General features: G+C 44.2%; 1 protein-coding gene across 2 annotated transcripts in view; it reads left to right on the top strand.

Annotated features, from left to right (window-relative positions):
* GRAP2 (GRB2 related adaptor protein 2) overlaps window positions 1–16,390 on the top strand; it is a 95,718-nt gene that overhangs the window by 41,112 nt on the left and 38,216 nt on the right. For both annotated transcript variants that reach the window (XM_053257085.1, XM_053257086.1), the window contains exon 2: window positions 14,995–15,080. In XM_053257085.1, coding sequence (XP_053113060.1) covers window positions 15,003–15,080 — 78 coding nt within the window. In that variant the 5' untranslated portion in view covers window positions 14,995–15,002. The remainder of the gene's footprint in view (window positions 1–14,994; window positions 15,081–16,390) is intronic.

Here is a 16,390-nt window from a genome sequence, read left to right as displayed (position 1 = left end):
CTATGTGGGAAAAGATGAATATGTGGCAAGGAAAAGGTTTCACACCCCTTTATCCCATGCACACTGCTCTCAAATTCGCAGCCTTCTGAGGCTGTTTTTGGTGCAGAACACCATAAACTGGAGCAAATCCCTTTTATCTCTAGAGTTGTCTTCAGTTCTCTTCTATATTGTCCTTAAGGCAATTCCAAGGGTAACAGAATCAGGCATGTTACCACAGTGTAAAGTAAAGTAAAGTGTGCCATCGAGTAGGTTTCAACTCCTGGCGACAACAGAGCCCTGTGGTTGTCTTTGGTAGAATACAAGAAGGGTTTACCATTGCCATCTCCCGTGCAGTACGAGATGATGCCTTTCAGCATCTTCCTATATTGCTGCTGCCCGATAGAGGTGTTTCCCGTAGTCTGGGAAACATACCAGCCGGGATTCAAACCGGCAACCTCTAGCTTGTTAGTCAAGTTATTTCCCTGTTGTGTGTTAGGTGGCTCTTCAGCCTTTGCAAATTTTCAGGTTGATATTATATATACCCGAAGAGAACATCTTCTACTTTAAGGCCATTTTGCCTGAAATGTGCAAAATACATCAGTAATAAAATCAAAATGTTTGGACATCATTTCTGATTCTCTTACCAACATATTCTGCATATTTCAAACACTGTCTATAATATTCAAGGGTTTTGTCAAAATATGGCTTTATACTAGGAGATGTTCTCTTGCCAGTGGGTATATATAGTATTAATTTGAATATTTGCTTATGGCTACAGTCATCAGAAAAGTGGTAACATGACTGATTCCATTACCCCTGGAATTGCCCCATGGTAGCTAGTACTACCATGTGTGCCATCAAGTCGCTTTCGACTCCAGGCGCCCACAGAGCCCTGTGGTTTCCTTTGGTAGAATACAGGGAAGGTTTACCATTGCCTCCTCCCGCACAGTATGAGATGATGCCTTTCAGCATCTTCCTATATCGCTGCTGCCTGATATAGTACCAGCGGGGATTCGTACCGGCAACCTTCTGCTTGTTAGTCAAGCATTTCCCCGCTGTGCCACTTAAGGTAATAATACAATTCCAGGAGTAATACTGAAAATACATCAGTATTTTTGCATGGTTATTGGCTCAGCCATAAAATTATGATGATCATCATCTGATCTATGGGTGTGTGGTGCTTATCTTCCACTTGCTAATTTGAACAGCATTGCACAGGTCTATAACAGCCTTGCACGACATGCACACAACATGTCCTAGTGCTCACGAAACACCAGCTGTGTTCATAGGAATCCCTAGGTATGGTACTCTTGACTCCTTCATATGGCAACAGCTGACAATGCCTGTCCTGAGAACTGACTTTTCAACGAGTTTATTCATAAAGCTTTTGCCTGTTATGGGGATTTATTTATTTATGTACATAGGTGTGATTTTTTACACTGCAAGTGATTAGGTGTGATAAAGTACCAGAGGTGCGGTTGTGATTTATTATTGAAGAATCGCTGAATGGAAGATTCCCACCAGGGCTGTCCTTAGGGCATGGCAAGCAGGGCGACTGCCCCAGGCCCCACTCTTTTAACGCCCATTAGAATTTACTGGAAGGAGGCCCCACACTGGCTGATTTGCCCCGGGCCCCACACCCTGCCAGGGCTCTCGAAGGACAGCTCTGCTTTCCACATTCCTCTTTGATGCTTTAGCACCAGGAAATCTTGAAAAATTTAGAAATGGCATAGTGTAGGAGAGCTGGGTGTTGATTTTTGCACAGGACATGTTCTTGTCTTTGCCTTCAAAACTCTGTGTGGCCTTGTGCCTCCGCACCTTTCAGTTCTCATATCTCATTACACTCCTGCCCATGACATTCAGCCCTCCAGCTCCACCACCCACGACCAGCCACAGGTTTGCTTATAGCTGGAGCAACCTCCCAGAATACCTGAGTGATGCCTCCTTCAAATCCCTTAAAACCCACCTTCTCCATAAAGCACAATGTCTCAGTCCCCATTCCCTGCTGTCACTCGCCTTAAGTATGTGTAACTGAAACCATTGCCTTCATTTCACTTCCTCTCCTGCAACATGGAGCAAGAACCACAGCAGCATAAATGTGTGCAATGCAGTTTGCAAGAATAATTGGGATTGTTTATTATATCAGTTATTATAAAAAATATAAAAGAATTATTGTACATAGACACTAGAACTGCAGCAAGATGCAGAAATGGTTGCAAAGATTTATATTCACATATCAACGTGCAGCTGTATGTTTCCAAAATGTTAGGTCTCTCACAAGGAGGGCTGTAAACTGGCATGCAGATTCTTCAGTTCCCCCCCCCCCCGCCTCCCCCCAGCAGGACTTTTAATCAAGATCAGGATGTTGGGTACTATGTGCATAACGTATGGGATGTTTATAACTCCACTGAGAAAGTGATACATTGCTAGAAATTGCAATCACAATTGTATGCTCACAATTAAAAACAAGAAATTATATGCTCATGAACCTATTTTTAAAAAGAGAAATGGTATGCTCATGATTAAGTTTCCTGTCTAAAGCAGGTTAGTGGATTGGCCTTCCATTACATTTCTGGAATTATCCAAGTGTGAGTCATACATATTGTGATCATAATTATAAGAGTTCGACTCCATTCAATTAATATAGAGCCTTATCACTATGTTTTCCTTTCTTGTTCCAGTTGCAGTTCCTGGATAGAGTGCCTATCTATCTATCTATCTAATACAGAGAGAGAGACAGACAGACAGACAGACAGACAGAGGAGTACTTAATGGGTGCTTCCCTTTGTGCAACGTGCTGTTTTGCCAGAAAGCAAAAGTTGCTTTCTGGCATGCACTCTCTGCTTTCAGCACTTGGCAGTCTGGCTTTCATAGGCTGACTCGGTGGGGTGCCGCAAGGGGTGGGACTCACTAACCTTTTGGTGACCTCAGGGGCAGAGCCACCATTGTGCGAATGGGTTCAAAGAACTCAGGCCGCCAATGAAAAAGGCTGCCAGTCTGCAGGGGGGGGCATGGGTCAGGCTCCCAAAGAGCCCCAAGCAAACCTTTCCCCTGCCCATGCCCAGCTCCGGAGAGCCCCGAGTGAACTCTCCCACCAGCTCTTGCTGGTGGGAGAGAAAGGGATATAAAGGCTGTCAGGCAGCAAACACTGCCTGAAATGGATGGGGGTTGAGCTCATTTGGGCTTTCCGGGGCCCGAGCCACACACCCATGCGCGTGATGTCACTAGAGGGGCTGCCAGGCGGGGCCAGACACAGGCATTCAGCTGGCTCCATGCCTGGGTTACCTCACAGTCTGTGATTCTATGAACTGCCAAACTGTGAGGAGCAAGACGGTATTCCTGATCAAGCTGTAAGACTGTAAAAGACCAACCCAAACTAAAGCCTGAACAGCCTGCTGTACAACAGGGTCAACACTGTGCCAGCCAAGCTGTGTGAAGGCTGCCAGACAACTTGTCTCTAGCCTGCCTGTCTTGTGTTCGGTCACATGAATTCAAATTCACCTAAAATAAGCAGCTCAAAACCAGAAAGTGCTAAAAAACACCCAGGAGGAAGTGTGTGAAGATCTTTTTCTAGGTGGGAATGAGAAGTGATAATTCTCAGCAATATGTCTCTGGTGGACCATTACCTTTGAGCACAACGTATTTCCTTGCATAAAAACCAATGCCACTGTGAGAGGCAATAATGGAGCATCTTTGTAAGGAACTTTGCCCTGTTCATACGGGGCCCTAGTATATAGGTTCTATCTGTTGTGGGTGTGTGGGGGGGTGTGGCGGGGGCGGAGGGGAGAGAATTTTTAACATGAATTAGGGTTTACATGAGCAAGTCCTAATCATGGATCTATATTTATTATTTATTTATTTACTAGATTTATATACCACCCTTCCAAAATGGCTCAGGGCAGTTTACAACATGGTAAAAACAATTAAAACAAGTTAACAGTTAAAATCAAACTATAAAAACAGAATAAAACTAATTAAACAATTCAAACAGCTTAAAAAAAACCCTGGAAAATCAGGGCAGCAATTTAAAACAATTTAAAACAGTTTTTCAATCATTTAAAAGCCCTGGAAGGCCAGGCCAAACAGATAGGTTTTAAGGGCTCTCAAATTACGGATTTCTGCCAGGAGTGCATTCCACAGCCCAGTAGCAGAAGGCCCTCCTTGGAGTCGCCACCAGACAAACCAGTGGTAACTGGAAACGGACCTCCTCAGATGACCTTAACGTGTGGTGGGGATCATGTAGAAGAAGGCCTTTTGTTGGGACCTCCTCCCACAACAGGGGCAGCTCCACATCAAATGGTCCTTGGAGTGGCCCTGGATCCATTAAGTATGGTCACAGGCTAGGGGCTGTGGCAGTGTGGCCACTTGGTTTTTCTGGGGGAACAGAAAGTAGTCCATATCACCCTGCCTTAGCTTCCACTTCCTTAGGCTCAGGGCTCATTCTTTCACAACTCACCAGGGAAGTCCCTTCCTTGGCTTGCATCCTAGATGGACTGCTGGTGCTTCCCCTTGGGTCTTCGTGGTGATGATGGTGGTGGTGATATTTATATATCACCTATCAACAAAAGTCCTCAAAGTGGTTTACATAGGAAAATTAACAAATAAGATGGTTCCTTATCTCAAAAGGGCTCACAATCTAAAAGTAACACAAACACCAGCAAAGCAGCCAAAGTTCTTGATATAATATGATCCTTGATTTGTTATGTTATGTTGAACATTGAGCAGATTTATTATTTATTTAATCATATTCTTATATCACCTGATATAAAGATCTCTACCTGTTATGTACATCTCTAGGCGGTGTACAAAATTTAAAATAATATTTAAAAGTCAACACAGATTAAAATACATGGGACACAATAAAATAATAGCATAAGCCAGTTCTTAAAACAAATTATTAAAATTATTAAAATTAATTCTAATAAAAAGCCTGCAAGAACAGGTGAGTCTTGAGGATCTTCCCGAAAACAAACAGAGAAGGAGATGCTCTTCTTTCAGCAGGGAGCATATTCCAAAGCCCCAGGGCAACCACAGAGAAAGCCCAGTCCCAGGTGGCCACCAAGTGGAAACAGTGGAAACTGTAACCAGAAGATCGTAACAGTTGGCAGGGTTCATGACAAAGGAGGCGCTCTCTTAAATAGCCTGGACCAAAGCCGTTAAGGGCTTTATAGATAATAACCAGCACTTTGTATTTCACTGGAAACATATCAGGAGCCAGTTCAATTCCCTTAAAACCGGTGTTATGTGGTCCCTTCGAGTTGTCCCAGAGACCAATCTGGCTGCCGCATTCTGTATTCATGGTACATGTAGAGCAGATTACAGTAGTCAAGCCTAGAGGTTACCAGCATATGTACCACTGTTTTAAGGTCATTTACCTCCAGAAATGGACATAGCTGACGTATCAGCCGAAGCTGATAAAAAGCGCTCCTGGTCACTGCCTCAGCCAGAGAAAGCAGGGAGAACTTTGGGTCCAGGAGCACTCCCAAACTATGTACCTGATCTTTCAGGGGGAGTGTAACCCCATCCAGAACAGGCAGATCTAAAACATCTCTTGGGTACTGCCCCCACCACAGTCAGTACCTCTGTCTTATTTGGATTCAACTTCAGATTGTTATCCCTCATACAGCCCATTATGACCTCCAGGCAGGCATTTAGGGAAGATATGCCATTTCCTGATGAGGTTGACATGGAGAAATAGATCTGGATGTCATCAGCATATTGATAACACCCTGCACCAAACCTCCTGATGACCTCCCAGCGGTTTCATGTAGATGTTAAAAAGCATTGGTGACAGAATGGAACCTTGTGGAACTCCACACTTTAGTTATCGCTTTGCAGAACATTCTCCAAGTAACACCATCTGGAATCTACCAGAGAGGTAGGAATGGAACCACTGTAAAACAGGTCCATCCAATCCCACCTCCCTCAGGTATTGAAAGCCACAGAGAGATCCAAAGGGAAGACTACTTTCTACATAAGAGGTGAAGGCCTGAGAGCATAGCCAACAGAGCATAGCCAAAAGGGATAGCAAACAGGATGTTGGAGTTTTGTGGGAGTTTAGTGGGAAGTGTGTGGGGGAGACCCTGTGATCACAAGAAGCCTGGTGGAGAAGAGAACGTAAGTACAAATCCCACCTCATATTCTTGGGAAAGGCCCTTTGGACAGTTAAATAGCTGACCATTACAGCTGAGACCTATCCTTCTAATAAACTATCTCTAAATACAGTAAACAGCCAAAAAAACCAACCAGTATAAAGCTAGAAAACCAACAGGGGAGATGGCACTTCCCAGTGTACTGCACAGAGTGCCACATGTATGACTATTTGCTCCATGGGCAGAAGTCATGGGTGTGTGCTTGGTGCAAGGAGCTCCTGGCTCTCAGGGAAGAAATTCGTTCCCTTGAGACCAAGGTGGTGGATCTGGAGAAGCTCAGAGAGACATGTGGAGGAGACCTTCAGGGGCATGGTAGAGGCATCCCACTGTAGGGCTGATAGCTCCTCTGCTGTCAGGGAGAATGAAGGTCTCGAGGAAGGAGGACATTGGTCTGAGGAAGCGGAAAATGCTCCTTCAGAAGGGAACCCTTCCGTGGAAGATGAGCCCATATCCTCTCGCACAGGGGATACTCCCGCGGTGAGTGAGGACCTCCTTGTAGTGGGTGATTCAATCATTAGAGGTATAGAGAGAAGGGTTTGTGACCCGTGTGTTGACCGCACTGTGACTAGCCTGCCTGGTGCGAAGGTTGCGGACATCATGCAGCGTCTACATAGGCTCTTAGGCAGTGCTGGGGAGGAGACAGCTGTTGTGGTGCATGTTAGCACCAATTATGTAGGGAAATGTAGTCGGGAGGTCCTAGAAGCCAAATTTAGGCTGATAGGTAGAGTATTGAAGTCCAGGACCCCTGAGGTAGCATTCTCAGGAATGCTACCTGTTCCACGTGCAGGTACAGTGAGACAGGCAGAGCTGAGGGGTTCAATGTGTGGATGAGACATTGGTGCCAGGAGGAGGGGTTTCACTTTGTTAGACACTGGGATACATTTTGGGGCAAGCAAGGCCTGTACAAAAGGGACGGGCTGCATTTGAACCAAGATGGAACCAGACTGCTGGCGCTTAAAATAAAAAAGGTTGCAGAGCAGCTCGTAAAATGATGCCTGGGGAATAGCCGATGGGAGCTGGGCAGTATCCAGTTCGGCAAATGCCATCCTTTAAAGTGTGAGGGTGCAAAGGATTCAGATAAAACAGAAGGCGACAGAGCAGAACCACATAAAGAGCAGACGGAAGCCTGTACCAGCTGGTCAAAGAGTCAAAAGAAAGATAGCATATATCAGGTGAGAGATTCAGCGTATAGGTGCTTATATGCCAATGGCAGAAGGTTCCGAGCCAAGATGGGTGAGCTGGGGTGCTTGGTTGCTAACACAGAAATAGATATAATGGGCATAACAGAAACATGGTAGAACAGTGAGAACCAATGGGACTGTTATCCCTGGATATAAACTCTATAGAAAGGACAGGGAGGGGCGCCTTGAAGGTGGAGTAGCAATGTATGTTAAAGAACGGATTGTATCTAACAAGCTAGAAAACCTAGGTGGACTGGAGTCCTCCACAGAAGCCATGTGGGTGACAAAACAAGGCCTGAAAGGGAACATGCTACTGGGGGCGTGCTATCGACCTCTGGATCAAAATGCTGACAGTGACTGGGAGTTGCAGGAGGAAATCAGGGAGTTGTCAAGGAGAGGCAGGGCTGTAATAATGGGTGACTTCAATTACCCACACATAGACTGAGTAAATTCACAGTCAGGTAATGACAAAGAGGTCAAATTTCTAGATACGCTGAATGACTGTGCCCTAGAACAGTGGGTCTTGGAACCAACCAGAGAGAAGATGACCTTGGACTTAATCTTGAGTGGCACCCAGGACCTGGTGCATGATGTCATTGACCCTTTAGAGAACAGTGACCATAGTGCGATCAAATTCAGGATACATGTGGGGTGAGAATCACCAAGAAAGTCTAACACAGACATTTTGAATATCAGAAAAGGAAACTTCTCCAAAATGAGGGCTATGGTGAAAAGAAAGCTGAAAGGGAAAATCAGGAGAATCTCTTCACTCCAGAGTGCATGGAGTTTACTCAAAACCACAATCCTAGAAGCCCAGATAGATTGTATACCCAAAAAGTACACCTGGGGTACTGTGTACCATTCTGGTCACCACATCTAAGAAAGGACATTGTAGAATTGGAAAAGGTGCAGAAGAGGGCAACCAAGATGATCAGGGGCCTAGAACACCTTTCTTATGAGGCAAGGCTACAACACCTGGGGCTATTTAGTTTAGAAATAAGACGACTGTGAGGAGACATGATAGAGGTCTATAAAATCATGCATGGTGTGGAGAAAGTGGATAGAGATAAATTCTTCTCCCTCTCACATAACACTAGAACCAGGGGTCACTCCATGAAATTGATTGCCAGGAAATCTAGGGCCAACAAACAGAAGTACTTTTTCACACAACGCATAATCAACTTGTAGAATTCTCTGCCACGAGATGTGGTGACTGCCAACAACCTGGATGGCTTTAAAAGGGGTTTGGATAACTTCATGGAGGAGAGGTCTATCAACAGCTACTAGTCGGAGGGCTATAGGCCACCTCCAGCTTCGGAGGCAGGATGCCTCTGAATACTAGTTGCAGAGGAGTAACAGCAGGAGGGAAGGCATGCCCTCCTGCCTGTGGCTTCCAGCGGCATCTGGTGGGCCATTCTGCGAAACAGGATGCTGGACTAGATGGGCCTTGGGCCTGATCCAGCAGGGCTGTGCTTAGGTTCTTATGAGTGAATAGGATGAAGCAAGTGGAGTGGCTGAACATGCAAACCTGGGAACTCTTTTCAGTAGGAAACACCTAATAAACTAATGTTTTTATGGGTGTATTTGTGGGTTCCTATTACCCACTCCCGCCTTCTTTTGATAAGGAGGACTGCACATTTGTGGAGCCTTGTCTGACTTCCCTCTATGCTGGTCTGTGACCATAACAAAGATTGATTGATTGACTTCCTTGCTGAGATAATTGGCTTTCAGTTTGTTTGAGGCAACTGTGGGGGGGAGGTAAACCAAAGGAGGGGTCAATAGTGCAGAGAGACCTTGTATGGAGAGTTAACTGTTTTGAGTTAATTTTGGGAGTCTACTAAGGTATCCCAGCACAGGGAAGGTGTGAGGTGAGCTCCCTTTCCATCTGGCTCTTTTGCAGCTGCTAAATCTAGGGGTAACTGTCCCACTGCCTACTGAGTGACTGTTCCCTCAATATGCCAGCAATGGAGAGCTCACAGTGCTGTGAGGCTCCTGAGCATGTCAAAAGTGAGACCCATTCACCTGAAGTCTCAAACATAAGCAGAGAGGCTTCTGGGAGCCTGTAGAAAAAGCAGTGCTAGCAACATTTCCTCAGTATAGATAATTTGAAGCACTATTGTAGAGGTGTTATATTCATTGGTGAAGACTCTGTGGGGGAGTAGCAGTGGAGTCTGTGGGAAGCCTCTTTGACAGAGGAGGGAGGAATGCAGGAGCCTGGGCAACTCACTTTAAATTTCTCATTGTTATCAGTCACATTTTACATCATCTAACAGGGTTACTAGTACTCCAAGGGATACTTGAAGGGCTCCCAGAGGATACCCTTTCATGCTGCAGATGTACTATAAATTGTTCCCCATCAGAGGATCACCAGCTTGAAGTCGATGCATTCTCAGAGATGTATCCACTGCAGAAGAGGAGGGTGAAGGTCTTCCTCTTCTGCTTCTGATTGGCTGGCCACATACTGAAGCTCAGCGTATCTCTCCCTTCAGCCTGACTGAGTACTTCAGAAAAACCATGCTGAGTACTCCCATTAAAATTAAACAGGTAAAGCTGTCATTAATTTCAATAAGACTTCTTAGGAATAACTTAGTGTGGATATGGCCCAGTGACTGTAGTAGCCTGTCTGTTTAACTATAACACTTAAATTTGTAGTTTTTATGTATATGTATGTATATAAGCAGAAACAAGAGAATCCTAAATCAAAATGTATTTAATCCTAAAGTTGTAGTAAGCATATAAGATTATATAAATTATATTTATAGGTATAATAATACATTATAGCTTTGAAGTTCTTGTAGGATAATTGGCTGCAGGTTAGTTGGTAGTAAAGTCCATCCCTTGAAGAGATAAAAAAGATGTAACAACTGTTTGAAAGGGATGCTCTCAAAAATTCTTAATATGTTCACCAGTCTAATGGTAACCAAAGAGGAGAATATTTAGCTGAGTAAAGAGGCACCTTTTTAAAGTGGTGATTATTTTAATTGAGCAATGGGAGAGCAACTGGCCATGTCCACCCCCAGCACAGCATCCCTCCAATGGCTGTTGCTGGTGTCTATCTTATGTTTGTTTGTTTTTAGACTGTGAACCCATTGGGGACAGGGAGCCATTTTATTTATTTATTTATATCTATGTAAATTGCTTTGGGAACTTTTGCTGGACAGCAGTATATAAATATTCATCATATTCATTTAGCTGATGCCAAATGCATTTCAACCGCTTAGTCTTCTTCAGTGGTAATACTATACTGGTTTCATTCACCTTGCTTAGAGAATGTCTGATGCCAAGTTTATACGAAAAGGGATTTACTAATGAATCTCACAATGCTTGCAAACAACTGTTCTTCTCTTGTGTCTGCTGATATTATCATCGAAACCTATATTTCAGGGTTTCTCTTGTTTCCCTTATCAGTGTTCCCTCTAACATAGATTCCCAGATGTTGTTGACTACAACTCCCATAATCCCCAAGCAAAAGCCATTGCAGCTGGGGATTCTGGGAGTTGTAGTCAACAACATCTGGGAATCCCTATTAGAGAGAACACTGTCCCTTGTGTGTGCGCGCACACACACACACACACACACACACTTAAATGTTTGTTTGTTTGTTTATCACATTTATACCCGGCCCAAATTTACATCTCTGGGCGGCCTTGTTACATTTATGATATGTATTACTCCAGTCATAGTTTACATCCAGATTAAGTTACTCAAATGTGGTCATTTAGATTAATGGGACAGGTTTACTTGTCCCATTAATTTCAGTGAACTACTCATGAGAAACTTAGTCTAGATTTAAGCCAGTGACTGGAATAGCCTGTCTCACAGCTGTAGCATTAAAATGTATGCACACACACACGCACAAAGTTGTTGTAAGTTTTATTGATGACATATGTAAAGTAATTTGAACTCTCTTAAGCTCTGTAGTTATGTTGTTGAGGGTTGTTATTTTTATTATTATTATTTATTGTGGCGGGGATGTTACAAAGATAAGGCATAATGTGTTCTTGCTGCATTACGTAAAGTCTCTACTTATGAAAAGTGGGAATAAATATGGGAATGGATCTAAAATGGGGAATAAAAATGGGAATAAATCTAAAAGTGGGAATAAATAGGATAATAAATCTACAGACCTATGATACCATGTTGTTGTAAGCATTACTAAGATAACTTTGAACTCTCTTAAGCTCTGTTGTTACAGTGTTGAGGGTGGTCGTTGTTGTTGTTGTTGTTATTATCATCAGTTGTGGTGCAGACATGACAAAGAAGGTAAGACTTGTGTCCTGGCTGCATTATGTAAGGTCTCCACTTACGAAAACTGATGAGATTTTCAAGAATGAACAGAAGGCGATGACAAAAGATTATGGGTCATGGGCTGTATTCAGTAGATTTTGGTGAAGACCACGCGGTCTGCTTCTCAGCTGCTCACACAACAGCTTCTCATACATGACAAACTGAGCCACTTCCTGCTCTGCTCTTGGCAACCTCAGCAGGGAAAAACAGCAGACTGAGGTACAGGGACTGATGCACTGATAGTCCTTTCAGATCGTATCAGAATCGCGCTGGCAGGAAATGGTAAGAGGAGCTTCCTTACCCTTACTCTGGCAGCATCTATTGCAGTGATAAAAATAAGACTTTTGTCTGCAGGGCAATCAGCCACTATTGGATGCATGTGATGTTGGTTCCCAGTCTGTACATTTGATCTCTTTATTAGAAGCAAAGTTCAATTACTAGTAGAATGCATGGTGTATTCATATAGATAATTTCAGCCACTATGCAGATATGTATGCAAACCTATATATCGTATATTTATACTAAATATCTATGCAGATATGCATGCAAATATATACTATATATATGTATATATAGTAACAGCAAACTTGGGTGGTTGAGTGCCTGTTAAACTGGAAGCAAAACAGGGCTACTAAAAAATAAGGTGGTGCTTTCTGCATACTCATGAGATTCCTTAGGTATACAAAAGTAAGCAAGTAAATAAAACAAAGGAACTCACAAAACACACACAACCCAACCTGGTGAGCTCAGTAGTCCACAAGAGCCACAGAATGTTAAAGGCGTCATTGTTTGGGGTTAGGAGGAGGCTGCCATGTTGCACTGTCTAATGGAGTCATAAGGCTCCATGTGAGGTTGTAGTGAAGCTGGAAAAGCCCCAACACATTTAAACCCTTGCAGCTATGGAAGCAGCATTCTGTCACAATCAAATGGGGATAAATGCAGTAACACTGCTTTCACAGCCGCAGGGTCTTTAACGCGTTGGGACTTGTCTTCTGGTTTTGCTGCAGCTCCACAATGGGGGGGGGGCAGCCCTTTCATGACAAGGTGAGGCCTCAGGCTTTAGAGTATTGGCATGCCAGCAGGACAGCAAGATGCCCCTGCCATCAGAGTAGCTATTTGGAACCAATTCCACCCATGCAAACTTTGCAGAGAGTGCATCTCCTCACTCCTTGCAAAGCTTGCGGGCAGCAAAAGGAGAGAAAAGGAGGTTGCTAGCAACCTTCCCTCCTACCTGACCCTATTCAAAGCTTGCAGAGGTTGGTTTTGAAAGGAGGCCAAAACCCATCAGGGCCATGGGGCAAGGCAGCTGTTGGGGTTTCCCACCCTCCTCCGTGAGACAGGTTTGTTTACCCAGTCAAACAGCAGTGTGCCAAGAGTAGCAGGGGGCTCCAGATGCCAGGACAACCCCAGTAATTACCTTTCAGAAATCAGAAAAGACTCAGAGAGGTGGGCAACAGTTGCTGGGAGATGAGCAGGTACAGCCAAAGAGGCAGCAGAATGGTGGAGAGGGAATAGCGATGATGTCAGCTCCACAGCTGCAAATGGGTGTAGAAAGGCTAGTGAAGGGGTTGGAGTTGGCGAACAAGTCCCCTTTGGAGGCCAGGGATTGGGTGTCCAATCCACCTGTCTGGCCAGGGAAGAAGGAACAAGCTGGAAGCGGGGAGGAGTGTCCTAAATGTAGGGCTTTATTTAAGGCAGGGACTGCCGAAGATGAGACGATCAGCAGGGATGGGGTTTGTTGGGCTGGTGGACTCCCAGAGGGGAGCTCAGGCTTTTGGCTCCCGCTGATAGGAGAAGGAGTGGAGTGACTATACTTCCCTTCTCCCTCAACTCTGAGGCAATGCCCATGCCTATAATTTAGTGCGAGAGGGTGGAAAGTTTATCTAGAGAATTCCTCCTCCCTAAACACAGACAGCAGCATTTTGCACCTCGCCTCAGGCATCAAAATACATTATACTGCCCCTGCCTGCAGGGAGGCTTTATTGCACATCATCATGTCAGCCAGTAACAGCACAATGTTGGGAAGTGGAGAAAGGGAGTTAGACTGCTCGACCTTTTAAGAATTCACAGTTGCCAGGAAGTGGGCATTAGGGTTGGGGAAGATGCAACATTTTGTTGTTGTTGTTGTTGTTATCATTAATGAATTAGATTTCTATACCACCCTTCCAGAATGGCTCAGGGCGGTTTACACAGAGAAATAATAAATAAATAAGATTTTATTGTAGGTCCCACTTCTCTTCCTTTAATATCAAGATAAAATTCTTGTGGAGCTTCTTTGTACACATAGGTATTTTGACCTCCTCAAAAAAAGGACTGCATTCTGTACAAAAAATGAGTAGCAGTCTGATATGGGGGGGGTGATTTCCCAGCATTTCAATTTTTGTCTTTATTCACATTTCTCTTTTACTCCAGGGGACACCAAAACCCAGCGCACACTGTGGCAAGACCCTCATTTCCTTCTCCAACTTGCACACCAGCCATGTTCTTCTCTGGGAATCATGATCTGCCACTATTAAACATGTATTAGGAACTGTGACTGGACTATTGCAATGGGCTCTCTATATGGGGCTTCATTCAGAAGCTGCAGTTGGTTCAACATGTAGCAGCCAGTGAGCTCTGTCAGAAATGAGGGGGCATGACTTTGCTGGTAGTCTTGTCCTAGTATAAAAACCCTTTTGGCCTCCTCAACAATGGGGCTGTGTTCTGCACAAAAAACATGATACGGTTAATAACATCTTAAAGGCTGGTTAAAAGCAGCGTTTTCAGGGATGCTGCAGGAGTGCCTCTCGGTGTCACTGCACAAACTTTTGCTTCCACAGCTATAGTTGTGCTGTTGATTCTGCTGCTGGTTGAGCATAGGGTTATTTGGGAGGAGAACGGGCCTTGTGGTAGCAAGCATTAATTGTCCCCTTTGCTAAGCTGGGGGCCCTGGTTTGCATTTGAATGACTACATTTGTGAGCACTGTGAAATATTAAGGAATATCTAGGAGGAGCAACTGCCTGCTGGCATGCAGAAGGTTCCAAGTTCCCTCCCCGGCATCCCCAAGATAGGGCTGAGAGAGACTCCTGCCTGCAGCCTTGGAGAAGCCGCTGCCAGTCTGTGTAGACATTAGACAATACTGAGCTAGATGGACCAATGGTCTGACTCAGTAGAAGGCACCTCCCTATGTTCCTCTGACTGTATTAAGCCAATGCTAGCTGTGGCCCAGCAGCCACCATTATAGTGGGACCATGAGACTGGCCTGACTAAATGGCTGACATCATGACTGGGAAAATAATCACTGTTCGAATTCAGCCAGAGCCAAGGGGTTAATAATAATATTTGCTGTGAACACAACCGTTATTCACAAATAGCTATAACACTAATCCATCTCATCCCATTTATGCCATCTCAGGAAGCAGCATGGAAGCCTTTGCCAAGTTTGACTTTGATGCTTCTGGAGAGGACGAACTGAGTTTCCAGGCTGGGGATGTTCTGAAGGTCAGTGTAAATCACGTTCTCACCAGAGCCGAATTTCTGTTTAAAAATGTTTTGCTAAATCCTCCTATGCTTGTATTCACTATCCATTCCACAAGGCTGTACATTTTGATTGGTTCTTTAACTGGCACATTTAGATCTTTTAAGATTTACTCCAGCCTGCATTGAAGTGTTTCTTCTCCCAAGCTGTTAATTTGCATTTAAAAGATGCAACTTAGGGAAGCAACTAGTATTCTCCTAAGACTCTCAATGTCTTTTTCTTTTCCAAAATCAGTTGTGGAGAGCACAATTTGGACTGGAGCCATTGTAGATTAAGCCTTTGCTACAACATTGACTTCCTGACTCAAATCGCCCTCCCCAAAGCTGCAATTCGCCATGAAGGGGGGAATGTGTACAGGCACATACATTTCCCCTCTGTAGCTAATAGCAGCTGGCGGGGGGGGTGGATATAATTAATGGAATTGATGCAAGGGCAAAGCATTAAACCCTCTCACAAACACATGTACAATGGCCCCAATCTAACTTCCCCCAGCTACATTTTGAAAAAAAGAAAATCAATTTTGGTGTTCCATTGACAAATTCCCACATCTTGTCTAGTTTGGCCCTAAGACTCTATTTCCAAGTGGTAGCTGACCGTTGCAAGAATATTAAGCTGCTATCATCATCGTTATCGTCGTCGTCGTCATCGTACTTTTCAATGGAAAAGTTTTCAAAGTAACTCGCATAGAAAAAGAATAAGAATAAGATAGTTATCTGTTCCCAAAGAGCTCACAATGTAAAGAGAAACACAAGGTAGGCAACAGCAACAGCCACTGAAGGGATGCTGTGTTGGTGGATAGAGACAATTGCTCTACCCTTACGAAATATAAGAGAATCGTCACTTTAAAAGGTGCCTCTTTGCCCAGTTAGCAGAGGATATTCCACAACTTCAAACAGTAGAAGAAGTCATCATAAGGTAATCTCCTCCGGAATCTCTAGAGCAAGGAGCAGAGTTTGGGCACAATTTCCATGGGAATGGAGCCATCCAGGAAAAGGTCTCGTTCATACATATCATTCTCACGCAATACACACACAAACATAAGTATCAAGATGATTTCTGAAGAAGATACAGGGCACAGTACTGATGTGGAGATAAAAGAGACAGGAAGTGTGAGCCCCACTGACAAGAGGAAACCTACAGCACCTACATACACTAATCCCTTCTCAAAAAAGAAAAGACTATAAGCTAGTTCTCCAAACTCGAGGACTTATTCTTCCAAAGGTTTATTGCTTTGGAAGCCTAGTTCCAGCAAAGCAAGCACTAAGCAGAAACA

Source organism: Hemicordylus capensis, chromosome 5, assembly GCF_027244095.1.
Source record: "Hemicordylus capensis ecotype Gifberg chromosome 5, rHemCap1.1.pri, whole genome shotgun sequence".
In the NCBI taxonomy this organism is placed as follows: domain Eukaryota; kingdom Metazoa; phylum Chordata; class Lepidosauria; order Squamata; family Cordylidae; genus Hemicordylus; species Hemicordylus capensis.
The sequence above is the reverse complement of the archived record's forward strand: the minus strand, read 5'-3'. Positions and strand labels throughout refer to the sequence as shown.